The sequence below is a fragment of the Erinaceus europaeus genome, chromosome 4, assembly GCF_950295315.1.
Source record: "Erinaceus europaeus chromosome 4, mEriEur2.1, whole genome shotgun sequence".
Taxonomy (NCBI): domain Eukaryota; kingdom Metazoa; phylum Chordata; class Mammalia; order Eulipotyphla; family Erinaceidae; genus Erinaceus; species Erinaceus europaeus.
Window position 1 is genome coordinate 31,726,546 of NC_080165.1, and position 18,525 is coordinate 31,745,070.

Consider the following 18,525-nt stretch of genomic DNA (forward strand, 5'->3'; position numbering starts at 1 on the left):
TTAAGAACACTAAAAAGCATATGTCCATGAGAAAAACATATTTAAGAATGCTCATAGCAGTTTTATTCATAAGCCCCAAGCCAGAGGCAGCCCAGGTGTCCATTAGCAGAATAAGCCAACTTGCTGTGTTCATGTAACCGAACACCATGCAGGAATATTTTATGACAAACTGCTGGCACCACATGAAAATCTGTCAGGAGCATTTGGCTGAAAGAAGGGAGCCTTGCTTGAAGCACATATGTGCTTCATGAGTTCCGTTTATGTGATGTTCTCCAGCAGATAAAACTCAGCTGCAGTGTTTTCCTCTGAGTGCTTAAATTTAACTGGGGAAGAACCCAGGATCTTGGAGTCTTGATACGGGTTGCCCTTAAACAGGTGCACAGTCAGTCAAAACTCACTTTAAGTGAATTAAGTGCAGTTGTTAAGAATTATCCATTGTGTACAATATAAATTGTAACTGGAAAAAAATAAATAAAAAAAAACGGGGTTGGGGGCTGGCAGGTGCACTTGATTGACTACACATATTACCATATCCCGTTCAAGCCCCTGTCCCCACCTGCAGGGGGCATGCTTCACAAGTGGTGATGGTCTGCAAGTGACTTTCTCCCTCTTTATATCCGCCCTTCTCTCTGTCACATCAATAAAAAATAAGTACATTAAAAATAATAATAAGTAATAGAAGAAACTTGAAGCAGTTTTTCTAGTTCAAAAGTAAAGTATGAAAACAACACAATAGATTGATAGGTGAATAAATACGTGAAGTACAGAGTCTCTATGCCTTTAATTTTGCTCATAGAAAAGTGGGATCTGCAAAATGAATGAAGAATACTTCAAGTTGTTCTGAGGAAACTCCACTACAAAATCTTTATTTCCAGTTGCCACCAGTTTTTGGAGGGGGTGGGGATTATCATACCTTTGTATTATAGTTAAAATTGGAAGGTCACAATGACCATAATAGTTCTGTTAATGATCAGCAGCATACATTTTGTAATAGTCAAGATTTATTCAAAGGAAGCTGCATTTGAATAATATGCCTTGACCATCTTGGAATTGCAGCAGGATTCTTTCTCCACATATTGTCACTGCAGCCCCTTTCCCTGATGGCTAAGCTCCTCTGAAAACTAGCAGGGGATTATGGGAAGAGTTAGCAGAATCAGCTGCAGAATTTTTTAGTCTATACGTGTTTGGTAAGCACGTTTGGCTTCCATGGTTCTTCCAGCTATGTTATTACAATGCCTCCTAGAAACTGTTCAGGCATTGTTTTGTTTGACTTGATTTATGTTTTTTCTGATCGCTTTAATTTTTTTATCATTATATTGTGGGCATAATGACTGACATAAGAGCTGATGACACATTGGCATAATCTCTTACCTTCTTGTGGTAAGTGCCTTCACCCCACTCCCATCACCAAACGAAGTCCCTCTTCATCATCATACACTGGATATCTGATGCTGGGTTGGCACTTTTATTTTGAAGTTCAGATGAGTCTACCCTCTCTCCCATCACCCTCTCCCTCTGAGAATGACTTGGGTTAGACGTCCTTCTTTTGTTTTTTGTTTGTTTGCTTGTTTTTTATTTATTTTCCCTTTTGTTGCCCTTGTTTTTTTATTGTTGTTGTAGTTATTATTGTTATTGTTGATGTCATCATTGTTGGATAGGACAGAGAGAAATGGAAAGAGGAGGGGAAGACAGAGAGGGAGAGAGAAAGAGAGACACCTACAGACCTTCTCCACCACCTGTGAAGCGACTTCCCTGCAGGTGGGGAGCCGGGGCTGGAACTGGGCTCCTTAAACCAGTCCTTGCACTTCGCCACACGTGCGCTTAACCTGCTGCGCTACCGCCCAACCTCCGGACTTCCTTCTTTTGAATAGATATTCTGAGAAAGACTGCAGGTTAATCTTTAATAGACATTTACATAAAGAATCAGTTTTTCATTCACATGAAATGCGTCAGTCTTTTAGAGTGGAATGTAGTAAGGTTTCAGAGTGCCACAATTTCTGGTATACACTTTTATGTATGTTATAGTACTAACTGCAGACTTTAGAATGGGCATAATTCATAGTTTAAAACAGCACTTTGAATACAACTTCTAAATGAGATTGATAGTACAGTGAGGTGATCCTTCTCCTAAAACATTTTGCTAAGAGGTTACCTTATTTTTTCTCTCTGATATCTCCCTTAGGTCTGTTTTTTCACATATTAAACTATAACTAATAAGACACCATAGTACATAGGCTCTCTAGCTGCACACTATTTCCTAGCCTTATAAAGCACTGAAAAAGTGAAATCCAATAATTGCTTTCCAAATGGAAAAAATTTTCTCTGATCCACTGTATCTTAAACAAGTCAGTATTTATCTAGTTTGGTTACATAATTTCAAATTTCTTTTAAAGGCCGATACTAGAACTGACAGTGTGTTTTATTACTGTTTTTTACAATGTGCACTCCTGGAGAACCAAAACTGTTCCTTATAAATGTTCTGGCAAATTAGAGGAACTGCAGACCCCTGAGTGGACAATGAAGGATCTATGATGTGTGCTTACTCGTCAGAGGCTCTGGTATAGCTCCGAGGACCGTTCATCAGTGTGTGTGTGGTTATACTTCTGGTTTGAAAAATGGTTGACTTTAGGACAGGCTCCCATATTCTGTCTGCAGATGTAATTCATATACCACACACTGTATGTACAAGATAAATAGTGCTTTCAGGGCTTGTGAGATAGCTACCTGATAGACCTACATCTTAACTCTCACGAGATCCTGCTTTCAAGTCTGGGCATCACATAGGAGCCCTATAGACAGTGCTGGAGAAGGTCCATAGATGGTGGAATAGTGTTGTGGTTATCTTCTCTCTCTGTCTCTCTCTCTCACTCTAAACTAAAAATAATAATAAAACAGCTTAATATTATCACACACCAGGGCATAGGTTCATTCCCTGTACCACACAAGAGTATGAGAGGTTGTACCTATGTGTCATCTACTTTATTAAAAGCTATTACACCCAATGAAATAAAGAAAAGACAACATACTAGGATGATAAAAGGAATTTCCAACGCGGTTATATCTTCATCTCAAATCAGAAACTCTACACCTGCTATAACTATATGTTTTAGCTCTTATTCTCCCTCTCTCTCTCTCTCTTTCTCCCTCTCTCTCTCTCTCTCTCTCTCACACACACACACACACACACACACACACACACACACACACACACACACACACTATGCCCTTCCTCTTTTTTTTACTATGTTTAAAAGTTTGTGTAATCATCACCAAACTTTCATTCCTTCATTCATTTTATCAGAGTATTGCTCAGCTCTGTTATGGTGGTATCAGAGATAAAGCACAGAACTTTAGAGCCTCAGGCATGAAAGTCTTTTGTATAACTTCTCCCCAGCCTACTACAATCAGAAAGAATCCAGGCCTGGTAGCAGTCCTCCATATAGCTCCCAGAATTCCCTCTACCCTTTGTAGCCAAAGACAGACACATACCTGCTTTTTCTCATTTGTGAATGATTTGTCTATTCTGAAAGTATTATATAATCAAATCCTAGGCTGAGAGGGGACCCCATACACAATGGTGGAGGAGGACCCAAGATGGTGGAGGGATTGGTGTGTGGACACCTATTGTGGGAAGATGAGAAACTGTACCTGCATAAAAAGACATGTATTATAAGCCATTACTTTCCTAATGAAATGGGAAAAAATATAAATTCAGAGATTTATAACTAACTTCTTTCATTTAGCCTAATGTTAACAAGTTGGATGTAATAGTTTGTACCAATACTGCATTCCTTTTTGGCTGAGTAATATTCGTGTGTCACTTTTTGACACTTTGCTTAGCAACAGGCTGAATATACAATGGTGGTTCAGATAGACTCGGTCGTACAGTCTATTGCCATGAGTGAGACTATCTAGCTTTGTGTAACTCTTTGTATCGAGTTATGACACTCAGACAACCACAAATCACCTAAGGGCATGTTTCTTCGAACTTACTCTTCCCTTTAAGTTATGTGTGATTATACCACATTATAGTTATCCATTCATCATTTCATAGACATTTAGGTTATTTCTACTTTTGACAAATATAAAGAATACTTCTGTGAACATTCATGTCCATGTCCTTTGTGGACTCAGACTTTCATTTCTCCTAGTTACATACACAGCAGTTGTGAAATTGCTCAGACGTATGGTCTATGTTTATAATCTCTTGATGAGCAGCCGGGTTGTCCTTTAAGTGATCATCTTACTTTTCTTTCCTATCAGTGATGTAAGGATATTCCAGTTGCTCTACTTCCTTGGCAGCACTTGTTACAGTTCTACTGTGTGAAGTATTATCTCAGTCTGTCTGTTGTCTTTTCACTTTCCTCATGGTATCCTTTGCAGCACAGAAACTGCTTACTCTGATGAAGCCAAATTTAATCATTTTTTCCTGATGCCTTTGGTATCATTTCTAAGAAGAATTGCCTAAACTGATATCACAAAGACTCCTATTAATAATGCCTAAATGTTTTATAGTCTAAATTTAGGTCTGTGGTCCATTTTTGAGTTCATATTTTGTACGCAGGAGGGGAAATCCAGCTTTAGTATATGCATGAGGTTCTCCAGGTGCTTCAGCCCCATTTGTTGAAGAGATTCATCTCACGGAATGGTTTTTAGTTCTCTTCTCAAAATTCAAATAATCATAAATCTAGGATTTATTTCTGGATGCTCAAACCTACTCGACTGGTTTGTGTGTCTATCTATATACTGGTATCACATGCTCTTAATGATTATAACTTTGTAGTAAGATAGCTAAAAAAAAAGTATGAGTTTCTTAAACTGCAATTTTTAAAGAATAGTTCTGCCTGTTGTGGGTTCCTTGCATTTCCATATGAATTTGGAGATCAACTCATAATTTTAAAAAAAAAGTCAGCTGTAATTTTAATAAGTACTGTATGAGTTCTGTAGGTCTTAGCTTAGTTCTTTTGATTCGTATTGATGTGCCTGGAAGGGCACTAGGTGAGGGGAAGTGAGTAGACCCACTTCCTTAAATCTGTGGGGGAGGGGAGTCAGTTAGGAACTGTGTTACAGACTTTCCTCCCTCTGACAAGCAGAGAAGAAGAAAAATTACTGGTCAGATAGTAACTGTGGATTGCTAGAAAATTCTTGCACACTTTGTACCTTTCACGAGAAGTAGATGGCTACTCAACTGTCTTCACACTCTTGTGCTTGAGTCTACGTTCATTTTCAGTTAAAAAGGAAATTTGTCATGGTTGATTTCTCTGAACTGTTTCAGAAAGTCTGTCCATAACTTACAATCAGCCATGAAGTGTAGCTAACCATGTGCCTGTAGTACTGGAGATAGTCTTACCACATTGCTGCTACCTGCTAATGAACACAGTTCCCTTTTGTAATTTTGTTCTCTTCTCATCTTTAGGCACGGCTCGAAATCTGTGCCCTGCGGGACACCGTAGCTGTTCATCTGACACCTGATAGCAAGTAAGGCATTAAATATTCTTGTGCTGCATACTTCCTTTAAAATAGAACTTTTCTTAAAATCTTTACTAAAGGTAACTAGTGATCTAGAAAGAGAACACTCATGAGCTTGTGGTGTGAGAAAGCTTATATTTGACTGATCATATATTTGCCTGAAAGGAATAAACCTACTAAAAAAAAAAAAAATAAGCAACCAAAACTGTCCTTGTAGCATAATATAAAGGAAAATATTTTCATTCACTAAGATAAATCTTTGTGTCGTAAATGTAGTAGCAAGGCATTATTTCATACTTCTCTTTAAGCAGAAGAAAAACATTGAGCTTGTCTATTTACAACAGACTCTGAAGAACAGTTCAAATGTTGTATCAGCGTAAGAGGAAGCTTTGTGGTTTCTCTGCAAAATTTTGTAGTGGAAATCTGGTAATGATTTTTAGCTGTTTTGAATGAAAGTCAGGATTTCCTATCACATTGAAATATCAATGAGTGAACTGAAAAAAAAAAAGCATTCACTACTTACCTATATAAACCTGTTTACTTCATGAGCAATACTACCTAGGAAATATCAAGTTATATTGTTAGTATGCCCGACAAGCCAGGTGGTATGCAGATAGTATACAGATAAGATGTTAAAGGATGTTTTGTACAATATATGTATGTATTCACTCATTTCCAACTTTTTTTTCCTTTTTTTTTTTAATTTGGTACTGGTGATCACACCCAAAGCTTTGCATATGGGCAGTGCTACTCCCAGGCCAGAGTTTTAAATTTTTGTTTTCTGGAGGGTGAGACACCAGAACAGTGCTCCATTATTCACAGAGTTCTGCCCAGGTTTGCTTCTTGCTTTTTTTGGTGCTCTCTTGTGATACTGGGCATTGAACATACGGCCTCACAGGGGAAGGCATGCACTCCACCAAGTGAGCCACCTGTAAATCCCTTTCAGTTTTTTCTATTTTAAATATAACGTAGCTGCTGCTTTCATTCTCACTGTTATCATCATGACTAAAAAGACTTCATCAGTTATTTTCTAACAAATGAAGTCACTGCCTTAGTCCTGTTCTTCATGGTCAGACAGAGGCATTTCTAGATGGTGCCTATGTTCTATAACCGCACCACTTCCCAGCCATTATTTTTCTGCACAAAACACTCAGAGCTAGGGAGTCCCCTCATGCTGATATATGTGCATGTCCAGTTGCACAAGTGCCTTTGTATTCATTCCTAATAACTTAACCTTTTATGGCCTACCTTCTCCTTCTAGAAGAGGAAAGTAATACTTTCCATGCAAAATTAGAAGTGGGGAGGTCACCATGGTGGTGGCGGTATGAGAGATTAAAAAAGCCGCTACAAGTAGAATCATCTCCAATAGCACTATGGCTGTTATGTAAAAGTGAAAAATAACTAGACCACTTTTTGTTTTCATTCAAGATACTAGCTGTCAATCAGGCCACACTCATATCCATCCCCATCCCCTCCTTTCTAGCTCTTTTTTATGTAGAGTTGAGTCTTATTTTTTAAATGCTTAGGAAAAGTCAACATGTCCACTCTAAAGCGTCATCCATAGGTGCACCATCTCTGTAAGAGTCTGTCACTGCTTTTCAGGTTATGTTTCATTTCCTAGTTGAGATCTTTTGACCCTACTCCTACAAAACCTCCACCTGGTTACTACAGCCTTACTTTTACTTTTACTTTTTCTGTTGTTTTTCACTTTTACTTTTTCTTCTATTTCTACATGCTTCACTGCCTTCTCTTGGTGTCATAATTAAGATATTCTTTTTTTAAAAAAATGTTTTCTGATGCTCTTTAACTCCCTTTAGTTATATGCTATATTTCAACTTCATTGCTGGTTTTGGTGTTTCAGGTCTAGTTTTAAACAAGCTCTGGAAGCCCTGCCTCAGCTTTCCAGTGGAGCAGATAAAAAGTAAGTTTTGTGTGCTGTTCCCAAGAACTGGCTGAATGTGTTGAATTATCCAAAAATTTAAGTTTTTCAAATCATTTGATTTGAATTTAAAGAAGAGTACTTAATAGCCCTTAGGAGTGTATATTGTATTATTTGGCCCTGTGTATCTCCCAAGTGACCAAATAAGGTAAAACTTTCCTTCTGGGTTCGTGACAATTTAGAAACCTAGAAATTTAAAATAATTAGAAATGTTAAGAGACTGGTTCTGGAAACACCATAAGATGTGTGACTCATAAGCTGTGATGGTTGTCTTACTTTTTTAAAAGTAGCTAGTACTTAAGTGAAAAAAAGAAATAAAAAAAAGACTGATCATTAAACATGGGATTCAGTTATTTTTCCTTTGAGTAAGTAAGGAATGTATATTTTGTGCACTGTGTGCCATAAAGTATTACAGAACAGTAAATCAGTACACAGGACTTGATGAAGTTGCATATTTTTCACTAGGACTATGGTAATGATCTCATGAGAGCCTGAACTTAAACTCTGCTACTCATATAACAGGAAATTCTAACCTGAGACAAAGATCTAGGCCAGGCAAATTTGGTAAATGCCCTACCCTTGACTGAAATAGCAGTGGAGAAGCACTGTAGATCTTTGCTCATCACGTCTTAACAGAATTCACCCTCCTTTGCGTTTGGCTGGTCTGTCCAGAAACAGGCACTCCTAGAGCATTTGCTACATGAATTACTGTACTGAACTCTGGGCTCTAATACAAATGAATGCTGTAGAAACTTCAGGTGGTGGGGGCGGGCAGTAGCGCAGGGATTAAGCGCATATGGCGCAAGGCTTAAGGACCAGCATAAGGATCCCAGTTCGAGCCCCCAGCTCCCCACCTTTGGAGGGGTCGCTTCGCAGGCAGTGAAGCAGGTATGCAGGTGTCTCTCTTTCTCTTCCCCTCTCTGTCTTCCCCTCCTCTCTCTGTTTCTCTCTGTCCTATCCAACAATGACAGCAGCAGTGTCAACAATAATACTAATGAGAACGACAAGGGCAGCAAAAATGGGGGGGAAATGGCCTCCAGAAGCAGTGGATTTGTAGTGCAGGCACTGAGCCCCAGAGATAACCCTGGAGGCAAAAAAGAAAAAGAAAAGAAACCTCAGGTAGAGTATATTCACAAGACTGGTTCCCTGGGTGTGAGTGTCACACCCAGAGAGTGTCACATGGAGATTGAGATGTGGGCTGGACTTGGAAGAGTCATTTGTGAACCAGAATGTTTCCAAGTGGCTATGTGGACCCTGTCCACAATGCCCGCACCCATAGTTCTATTTCTCCCTCTCTCAGCCTTTATCTGAATTAGTTCCAGGGCCTGTTCATTTCTTTATTATATAATATTGAAGCAATCACAGGAGTACAGGGACCAGGCAGTGACACACACAGTAGAGCATACATGTTACCATGAGCAAGAACTTGGGTTGAAGTCCCTGGTTCTTACCTGTAGTGGAATGTTTTATGAGCACTGAAGCAGTGTGCTGCAAGTATCTGTCTGTCTATCTGTGTATCTCTTATCTCCTCATTTCGCTCAATTTCTCTCTCTATCCAAAGACAATAAATTAGGAGAGTAGCTCTTCAGCTCCACTGTAGGTGGTGGTAGGGACATAGACTTTTGGTGGCAGGAATGGCGTTAATATGTACTTCTGGTTAACTTATAGTCTTATGAATCACTATTTAATCAATATGGGAGGGGGGAAATAAGGAAATAAAAAGAAAATTAAAATGGTCCCAGGGAATTCATCATGGAGGCACAGAGCCTTGGTGACAATAAAAATAAATTACTATTAAAACAATCACTGTCTTTTAACCTATGACTAGTACTATTGAGTGGGGACTGGGAGTCAAGAACAAAAACACCCTGATACAGTCCCAGGTGGTGAGATTTTAGATTGACTACTGCAGTGCCAACCTAGTGTTGAACATTGTTAAACCATGAAGTAATCTCTTGACCCCACTACCAATAAGCCCAGTTCTTACTTACTCCATCTGAACCAGATAGATTCCTTTTGGCTCTAAAATGATATGGATATGTCAGACTTGTTTAAAAAAACAAATCAAGTTGCCAAATGTTAGAATGCTACACCCAGTGGCGTTAGAATTAGCCCTCATTCTTCAGGGGCCTAATTCATTACTCTGTAGTATTTGTTAAAACAGAAATAGTAAAAAGAAATAGCAAAATGAGCAATGGGAGGATAAGGAGAGCTGGGACTACAGAGGAGCATCACCAAAGAACTGGGAGAGGATGGAATTGTTCTGTATCCCAATTGTGGCTATGTTTGACACCATTCACAGAACTGCATGCCAAAAAGTGGGCTTTATTGGGTCCAGGCAGTGCCATACCTGGTTGGGTACGTACATTACCATGCACAGGGGCCCAGGCAAAGCACTTTTGGGGATGGACAGGGGTGCGGGGTCAGCTTCATGAGCTATGAAGCAGTGCTTCCAGTGTCTATCATTCTCTCTCACTCTTTAGCTCCTTCACCCCTCTCAGTTTCTCTCTGTCTGGTCAAATAAAAGAGAGAAAGAAAGAAAGAAAAAATGGCCACTGAGATCAGTGGATTCTTTGTATAAGCCTTGAGCCCCACAATGGTGCCAAAAGGATTTTTTTGTTGTTGTTATTTAAGATTTAAATTTAAAAAAGAAGTCCTTGACTAAGGGACAAGGAATAAGAGGAGGATTTTTATTATAAGTATGCATATTTACATAAAGATCTTCCTTTTCATGAGCTTCTTTGACTTATTTTAACTATTAAAATATCCATAGGAAGGGGGAGATAGCATAATGGTTATACAAAGCAACTCTGGGGGGGGTCGGTCGGTCAATTGCACAGCGGGTTAAGCGCACGTGGTGCGTGCCAAATGCAAGGACTGGCATAAGGATCCTGGTTCTAGCCCCCGGCACCCCACCTGCAGGGGGATGCTTCACAAGACATGAAGCAGGTCTGCAGGTGTCTACCTTTCTTTCCTCCTCTCTGTCTTCCCCCTCCTCTCTTGATTTCTCTCTGTTCTATCCAACAACAAAATGAAGAAAATGGCCTCCAGGAGCTGTGGATTCGTAGTGCAGGTCAAGACTCAGCAATAACCCTGGAGGCAAAAAAAAAAAAGAAAAGGAAAGGAAAGGAAAGGAAAGGAAAGGAAAGGAAAGGAAAGGAAAGGAAAGGAAAGGAAAGGAAAGGAAAGGAAAGGAAAGGAAAGGAAAGGAAAGGAAAGGAAGAAAAAGAAAGAAAGAGACTTTCTTGTCTGAGACTTTGAAGTCCCAAGTTCAGTTCTTCACACCACCACAATCCAGAGCTGAACAGTGCTCTGGTTAAACAAATATATATCCATAGACATATAACTTTTTGAGCCAGAAAGAAGCCCTAGCTGGGCTTTCAGCTCCTCTGCTTGTTTTCTTGTGTGACTAAGAAAACTTCCTCTGTGTATCTCTCTTCCTTGCAGGTTACTGGAAGAACTGCTAAACAAGTTCAAGAGTAGCATGCACTTACAGCTCACCTGCTTCCATGCTGACTCTTCAACCATGATGAAAACATAAATCCCTCCAAAATAAGGGCAGTCGAGAAAGGACGCAAATAAGAAAACTCACCACCTATTTAAATGCCCTAGTCATCTTTGGTATATAGAGCACCAGGTCAGCAAATCCTCCCCATCTCTCATTTTCTCTCTGTCACCTCAAGTTGGTAAATGAGAAAGATGTTGGCATGCATTTCATTGTTCAGCCACGTGGCCTTTTCGAGAGAGAGACAAACCCCACAGCACTGAAGCTTCCATCAGTGTGGTGGGAGCCAGGTTCAAACCTTAGCTAAATGTTGAATGGTGAAAGCTGCAGAAAGGGTTACCATTGCAAGGAGGGTTTTGAGTTTGTTACTATCTTATTTACTAGTTTTTTATTGTTGGATATTCCCCAGGCACATGGAAAGATTGATCAAAAGTTATTTGGAAAGTTCTGTTTAGACATCTTTGGAGTTTTAACTGTTCTAAACAGCACAGCTTAACTTAAAAACCTTATTTTATACAATAGCTATAAATTTCCAATTCATGTGGGTATTTAGAAAAAAAAATGTCATTTGTTTTAAAAAATGCTATCTTTGGGGCAGATTTTTTTTTTGGTCCAGATGTCTCTGAATGAATGGACTTTGCATTTGATCACCTACTTTTTTTATTTTTATAGTGCTAGACTAAGTAAACATCTTCTGGGTGTAGCTTTTTTTTTCCATCTGACTCTCAATTTGATGGGTCTCTTCACATCAATGAGTTGTCTGTCCCTGAGGACCTATTTGTAGCATGTGATGAAGTTACAATATTAATGTAATAGGATGCTCTGTGGGGTACTGTCAGAAATAGCCATAGTCCCAGTGTCTTCTAAAAGGTTATACAAGCCTCTGATGGCAGTGATGCCTGCCACTATGCCTACCATAGTCCCACCTTCCTTTCTGGCAGTTTCTTTCCTCTCCACCACCTTTTACTCTTTGAAGTCTCTTGCTCATGGTCAAAGAGATTGCTTTTCTGGCATCATCTGTATTTTCTAAAGATTCAAAGGCACCCCTGAATTGCTTAATGGCAGGAATTAGCGACCCATGTGATGTCTGGCCTACATTCGTTGCTGACTTCGTTTACCAGAAAGTTCAGGTCATTGTGACCTCTTTCCAAGTTCCTTCTCTGCCTAACTTCATCATACCATTCACTATATTCAAAAAATTTAATAACTCCAGATTGTTCTGTGGGTATCACAGAATCCACCTTTTTTAATACTGAAAGTACTTTTACTAATATTGGCAATTTTAGAGTACACATAGCCATGCTTGGTGTCTAATTTTGGATTAAGTTAATGATGGTGTGTTCATTTGATGAGTAGAAAGTAAATCATTAAACTGTAAGTGGACATTTCATCATTCCTAACGTGTTTGATAAGTTGTCTTCAGAACTATTCGTAACATTGTCTCTTCAAGAAAGCGTAACCACTGTAACCAACATTACTCCGAACTAACTTACCAAATTATAATCCTGAATGTTTGTCTTATTTTAAATGTCTAGTGCAGAGCATTCAACAAATAAAGAATGTGTATTCAGTTCTTGATGTTGTGACCCTAGACATCTTTACTTCAACATTTTCATTAGCTACAAAACTTAGTACATGTCTAATTTTAACACTCAAAATAAATGCTGAAAATCTGATTTACTTTGTATGTGTCTAGTTATTGTCAGAATTCGCCAATCGGTGTTAATCATTTCTACCAATTCTCTACTTATGGGTGGCTCACAGTTATACTAGGCAATGTGTAAAATTCATTCAGCCTTATGGCAACTAACTGTTGTGAGCTGGTTGACATAGCGTCCATTTCCCATCTGAGAGTGACCTCTAAGAGTAACTCCTCAGAGATGGCAAGTCTGGTGAAGTCAAGCTTGGTGGGGCTGAACTGCTTCTTAACTTAATCTCTGCCAGTTCATCTTTACCAACTAGGCTCTGCTACCCTCCACCAGTGACTTTGCTCAGGAGAGAAAGAAGTGTCAGGATATTACTGCTTTAAAAATACAGGATACAGGAACAGGTAAATGCCTTTATGGCTCAGAATGATGAGCAGTGCATTAAAAAAAAAACAAAAAAAAAACCATACCCAAATGAGGTGGTACAAGGAGTACTATTCCAACAAGTCAATGGGGACTTCTTGGAAGAAAGGGGGATTTCAAGAGTTATAGACGCAGAATTTAGTGGTTAAGAGGACATGGCTGAATGTAATGTAAGTTAGAAAAAAACAAAAAGCAGAGCAATAAACCAAGACCTGGAACAAATTTAACAAGAGAAGCTGAGAGAAGGAATCAAGAATCTCAACGGTGCTTTCACACCCAGACAACACGTAGACTTAACACATCCATCCACATCTGTGTGGTCAGCGCGGCTTTGTGGCAGTTAGCAAATCAGCCTCACCTTCAATGCTGAAAAAGTATTTGAAATAACTTGGTTTTACTAAGACTTTCTATATCATTGTACAATGAAAGAGACATATTCTAGAAATGATTCTGGCATTGCTGAACAAGCAGCACTTCTGTAGAGATGGGTCCCTGAATCATTCCCCTCTGTCTTCTTGTATGCATTTCTCTGCTGGAAGATAAAGAGTTGAAAGAGAGGAAGGAAGGAAGGGGGAGTTGGGCGGTAGAGCAGTGGGTTAAACGCACATGGTGTGAAGCACAAGGACGGGAAGGAAGGAAGGAGGAAAAGGAAGGAAGGAGGGAGGGAGGGAGAGGGGAGGAACAATTGATTTGTTACAAGATATGTTGTGTGTTACTTTTATTAGATCATTTGCTGGGGGATATACTGTTAGCTGTATATGTGTTATTATAAGCTTCCTGAAAAGTTGTCAGAAATTTCAATCAGCTTTCCAATCAAGATTAGTTTCTAAAGTAAGTAAACTTGTTTGTTTTTTATTTATGTGTTTAAAATAATTATCATTAACTTTTGACTGAAACTTGCACACATTTTTATCATTAAACATGAATCTCACAGTACTATTGTAAAGGTTTTCATATGGATGAACAAGCTCCTCTGAAAACCTAAATAGCATATTTTATATTTGGTATAAACCTCAGAACAAGAATTTTAATGATGTTAGCTTTGCTTTTAATGTGGGAAGTCATTATGATTTATTAATACTAATTTCATCTGGTTTTCTGGTCACACACTTTTTATTCAGTATATATATATATGTAGGAAGAAGCGTTTAGTCACTGTCCAGATTATATATATATATATAATAAGTATTCCGAACAAGAGTTGGATCTTTGGCTTTCCTGGTTTTAATTTGAAAATGAAAGATAGTCAATTGCCAGTTGGACCTTTCCTCCATCTAGACCTGTAAACTCTCAGACAAGGTTAACACTTAATCTGCTTACACTATCTTCATCACTGTTGTAACTGTGACTGATAAGCTCTGGGCTTATGTTGATTGTTTTACTTGTTGACACTTTGAATTTGTCATCATATCTGATTGTGTTCTAGTCTATTCCTTACTCATCTTCCTACAAGCCCATTAGTAGCCATGAATCCCTGAGAACCAAGATCACTATGTGACCTCTGATTGCCAAAAATCCATCACAGAGGGAGAAGAGCCAGTAAAAGTCCTAATGACCAAGGAGATGGCTAAGTGGTAGAATACAGGGCATGCAAGCATAAGGTCCTGAGTTCAAACCCCAGTCCTTCATGATAGAGTGATGCACTGGGCTCCCTCTTGCTTTAAAATACTCATAAATGAATCTGTGAAAAAAAAAATTAAGGAATGCTAGTGTTCCAAAAGTCAAGGGATGAAGAAGTCTCATGCTGAGAATAAAGAAAGGGTCAGCATGGTTGAAAGTTGCAGACAATGTCCAAAGGGTGAGTACTGAGAAACAATTGCTAGATTTGACATCAGAAAATCATTAGTGACAAAATCATAAAAATTTAATATTTTGAACTGATTGCTTTAACTCATCGCAGAGACTGTGAAGATAGCCTGCAACTTCCTGGAAGATCACAAAGTTTCCCAGTCTCATGACCAAAAAAGGGAAATTCAAATTCCTAAGGGCAAGTGTGTTTTTTTTTTTTTTTTTTTTTTTATTTATTCCCTTTTGTTGCCCTAGTTGTTTTTATTGTTGTAGTTATTGCTGTTGTCGTCATTGTTGCATAGGCCAGAGAGAAATGGAGAGAGGAGGGGAAGACAGAGGGGGAGAGAAAGATAGACAACTGCAGACCTGCTTCACTGCTTGTGAAGTAACTCCCCTGCAGGTGGGAAGCCGGGGGCTCGAACCAGAATCCTTGAGCCGGTCCTTGCGCTTTGCGCCACATGTGCTTAACCCACTGTGCTACCACCCAACTCCAGTGCCAGTGTTTTTAAGATTCTCCTCTGCTTCCCTCTCTTCCTGGATATCTGACCAATTCTTGTGTGTTAGAATGATCAACAAATATTTACACCCATGTTTTTTTCTCAAATGCTCACTAAATTATCTAGATAGAAGATGGACTTCTGGGAGTAGAGTTCACTTGGAAATCTGCCAGTTGAAAGGCCAATGAGCTGCCTCTTCCATCGTGTGGGGCTGTGTGAAGGTGTGTCCCATCTTCTATGGCCAGCAACTACTTGCTACCTCAGTGTGCTCAGGCTCTCTAGCTATTGTTTCTTCTCCTTTTCTCTTGTTCTTTGGATAGTTTAATCTGTATTAATTATATATAGTTATAGCTACTGTTTGCAATATGTTGTGTGTATAAGTGTTAGTATACTAAACATGTATGCTGTATATGTATATATGTATGCATATGTAGCACAAAACTACAAAGATGAGAGTACAATATACATATATTTTAAGTATGTTACATAGCCATATGAATGTATATTTATATAAAATTTTGTACATAGTAAAATTAGGGTAAATGTATTTTAGTATATAAATAATAGAATAAAATCCAAAACTACCTGACATCCGAAGAATAAAGAGAATGAAGCATATGAGTGAAGAATAGAAAACTAAGACGCATCTCAACAGATCAATGAATGTTCACTAAGGTGCAGAATAGGGAAAAGAGATAAAATGAACATATAATTTTATAGGCATCTGATAGATATAATCAGATGGTGAATATATGCATGATTAGAGTCCTGGAAAAAGAGACTTAAGTAGAGATGCAGACAGGAAAAAGATTCTTTGAAAAAAAATTTCATGGCATTAACTACACAGACCTTGAGATTTGTGATGCTCAACATAAGCAAAAGGAGTAAACTTGCCACACAGGCTCATACAGTCAAGTTTGAGAGCCATTCCGTCAAGCAGCAGTAGACAAAAACAACACATTACATTGAAGGAAAGAATATTTAGTTCTCTTCTAACTTCACGAAAGGGAGAGTAAATTAGCTGTGTTTGAGTTGCTAGCAGAGAGAATCAACACAAAACTTTTTTTTTTTTTTACATCTTTATTAGGAATAAAATTCTGAATTCTATTTTGGTCTATACCCCTGGAGGGAAGAACAGAGAGGCTTCCAGTGGAAGGGATAGGATACAGAACTCTGGAACTGGAATTGTATAGAATTGCACCCCTCTTATCCTGCAATCTTGTTAATCATTATTAAATCACTAATATAAAAAAGAAAATTCTTCAACATGGATTAACCTTAAAGACACAGAATGATAAATATTGTATGTTTTCACTTACATAAAGTTGCTAGATTAGTTAAATTCATTGAGAAAGTAGAATGGTGGTCATCAGGGGCTGGTTTAGGAAAGAATGAGAAATTATTCAGCTTGAGAGGAGGAAAAAAATATCTGAAGACAGATAGTGGTGATGAGTACACAACACTGTGAATATACTTATGCTACTTAACTCACAAATAGTTAAAATTATAAATTTTATCACAGGGGATGATGGTGGACCCAATCAAGGACATATTACAGTGCACAAGGACCAGGGTTCAGCCCCCAGTACTCACCTCTAGGGGAAAAGCTTTGCCTGTGGTGAAGGAGGTTTGCTGGTATCTTTCTTTCTCCCCTCTCAATTTCTGGCTGTCTCTATCTAATAAATAAAGATAATAAAAAAGACTTCTTGGAAGTTCAGCAGGCTACTGGGTCTTCTGTGTCTTTTGTCTGTAAATCAGAATGTAGAAGAACCGAATGTGACAAGGTAATATCTGGTTCAAAAAGCAATTGGAAATTAAACACCTTTATTTTACCAACTGGTGGCATCAAAAATTTTGGCAAAAAAAAAAAAAAAAAGCCAGAGCAGGAATGCTTGTAATTTGAATGTAATCACAAGGAAGCATTAAGCAAGTCAATTTAGGGATTATTTATAAAACAATTGAGACTTGGGAAGTGTCAAGTCATGGAAAACAGTCTGAGGCACTGTATCCAGACTGGAGAAATGATTAAACAAGAAGTGTGATCCTGCAGTGGATGCTAAACCAGAAAAAAGCACATGGATGAGATAGATATCAAGATTTGATATAGACCTGCAGGTTAATTCATTAATAAATTGTAGTAGTCTTAATTTCCTGCAGGTTAATTCATTAATAAATCATAGTAACCTTAATTTCATTGATTTGATCACTGTAGTAGGGCCATGTGAAATGCTGATATTTGGAAAAGTTCCATAAAAAGAAGGAATACAGATGAAATTCAATATACTACTTTTAAGACTTTTTGTAAATCATGAATGATTTAAAGTTATGTGTTGTGGTGTAATTTTTTAAAGAGAAAATTTTAGGGGTTGGGCAGTGGCACACTCAGTTAAGCACACAAGGACTCACTCAGGGATCCCGGTTCGAGCCCTGATTCTCCACAGGTAGGTAGACACTTCACAAACACGAAGCAGGGTTGCAGGTGTCTGTCTTTCTCTCTCCCTTTCTACCTCTCTTCCCCTCTCAATTTCTGTCCTATTCAATTTTTAAAAAAGGAAAGAAAATAACCACAGGGAGCAATGGATTCATAGTGCTGTCATCCAGCCCCAGCGAGAACCCTGGAGGTGAGAGAGAGAGAGAGAGAGAGAGAGAGAGAACTTTAGATCACTGCATGGAAGGATTTTAAAAACAAGCCAATAAAAGTAACTAAATGGGAGAGGAGGATAAGGAGAATACATAGAAAATATGATCTGATAGAAAAAGGTGTTATTAAATGAATTAAGACAATAATATAAAGAGCTAACGTTTTCATATAAAACATCCTCAAAACAAAAAGAGTGTCATCTATATGGTACTTTGTCCCTGTCCTAAAATTTAAAGATGCATAGTGATTGGAAGCAAACAGATGAGAGGGAAAAGGAAGGGGAGAAGTATTGCAGGAAAATATTCATAAAAGAATACTAATTTGAAATAAAAAAAAAAACTGTTGTACCTTGATAAAATACATTTTAGGTTGGGTTAGCTGTATCTAATGGCAGAAGTAATATAGTGATAAAAGTAGTAATTTTTCAAGAAAATAAAAGCAATTCTAAACCTAAGTGTACTTATAAAATTTGAATACATGTGTTTTTAAAATATATTTTGATAGACTTGTCTCAAGATTAATGACATAAGCCAAATAATGATCAAGTTTAAAGAAAATTTGAAAAGTACAATTGGAAATTTTAATCTGGCAGAAATATATAGAACTTTATAGTCACT

General features: G+C 38.2%; 1 protein-coding gene across 1 annotated transcript in view; it reads left to right on the forward strand.

The window, feature by feature from the left end:
- The window catches only part of EXOC2 (exocyst complex component 2), a 182,056-nt gene extending 169,467 nt beyond the window's left edge, over positions 1-12,589 (forward strand). The window contains exons 26-28 of the mRNA XM_060189160.1: positions 5,417-5,478; positions 7,331-7,390; positions 10,856-12,589. Of these exons, the coding sequence (XP_060045143.1) occupies positions 5,417-5,478; positions 7,331-7,390; positions 10,856-10,949 (216 nt within the window). The 3' untranslated portion in view covers positions 10,950-12,589. The remainder of the gene's footprint in view (positions 1-5,416; positions 5,479-7,330; positions 7,391-10,855) is intronic.
- The last annotated feature ends 5,936 nt before the right edge of the window (positions 12,590-18,525 follow it).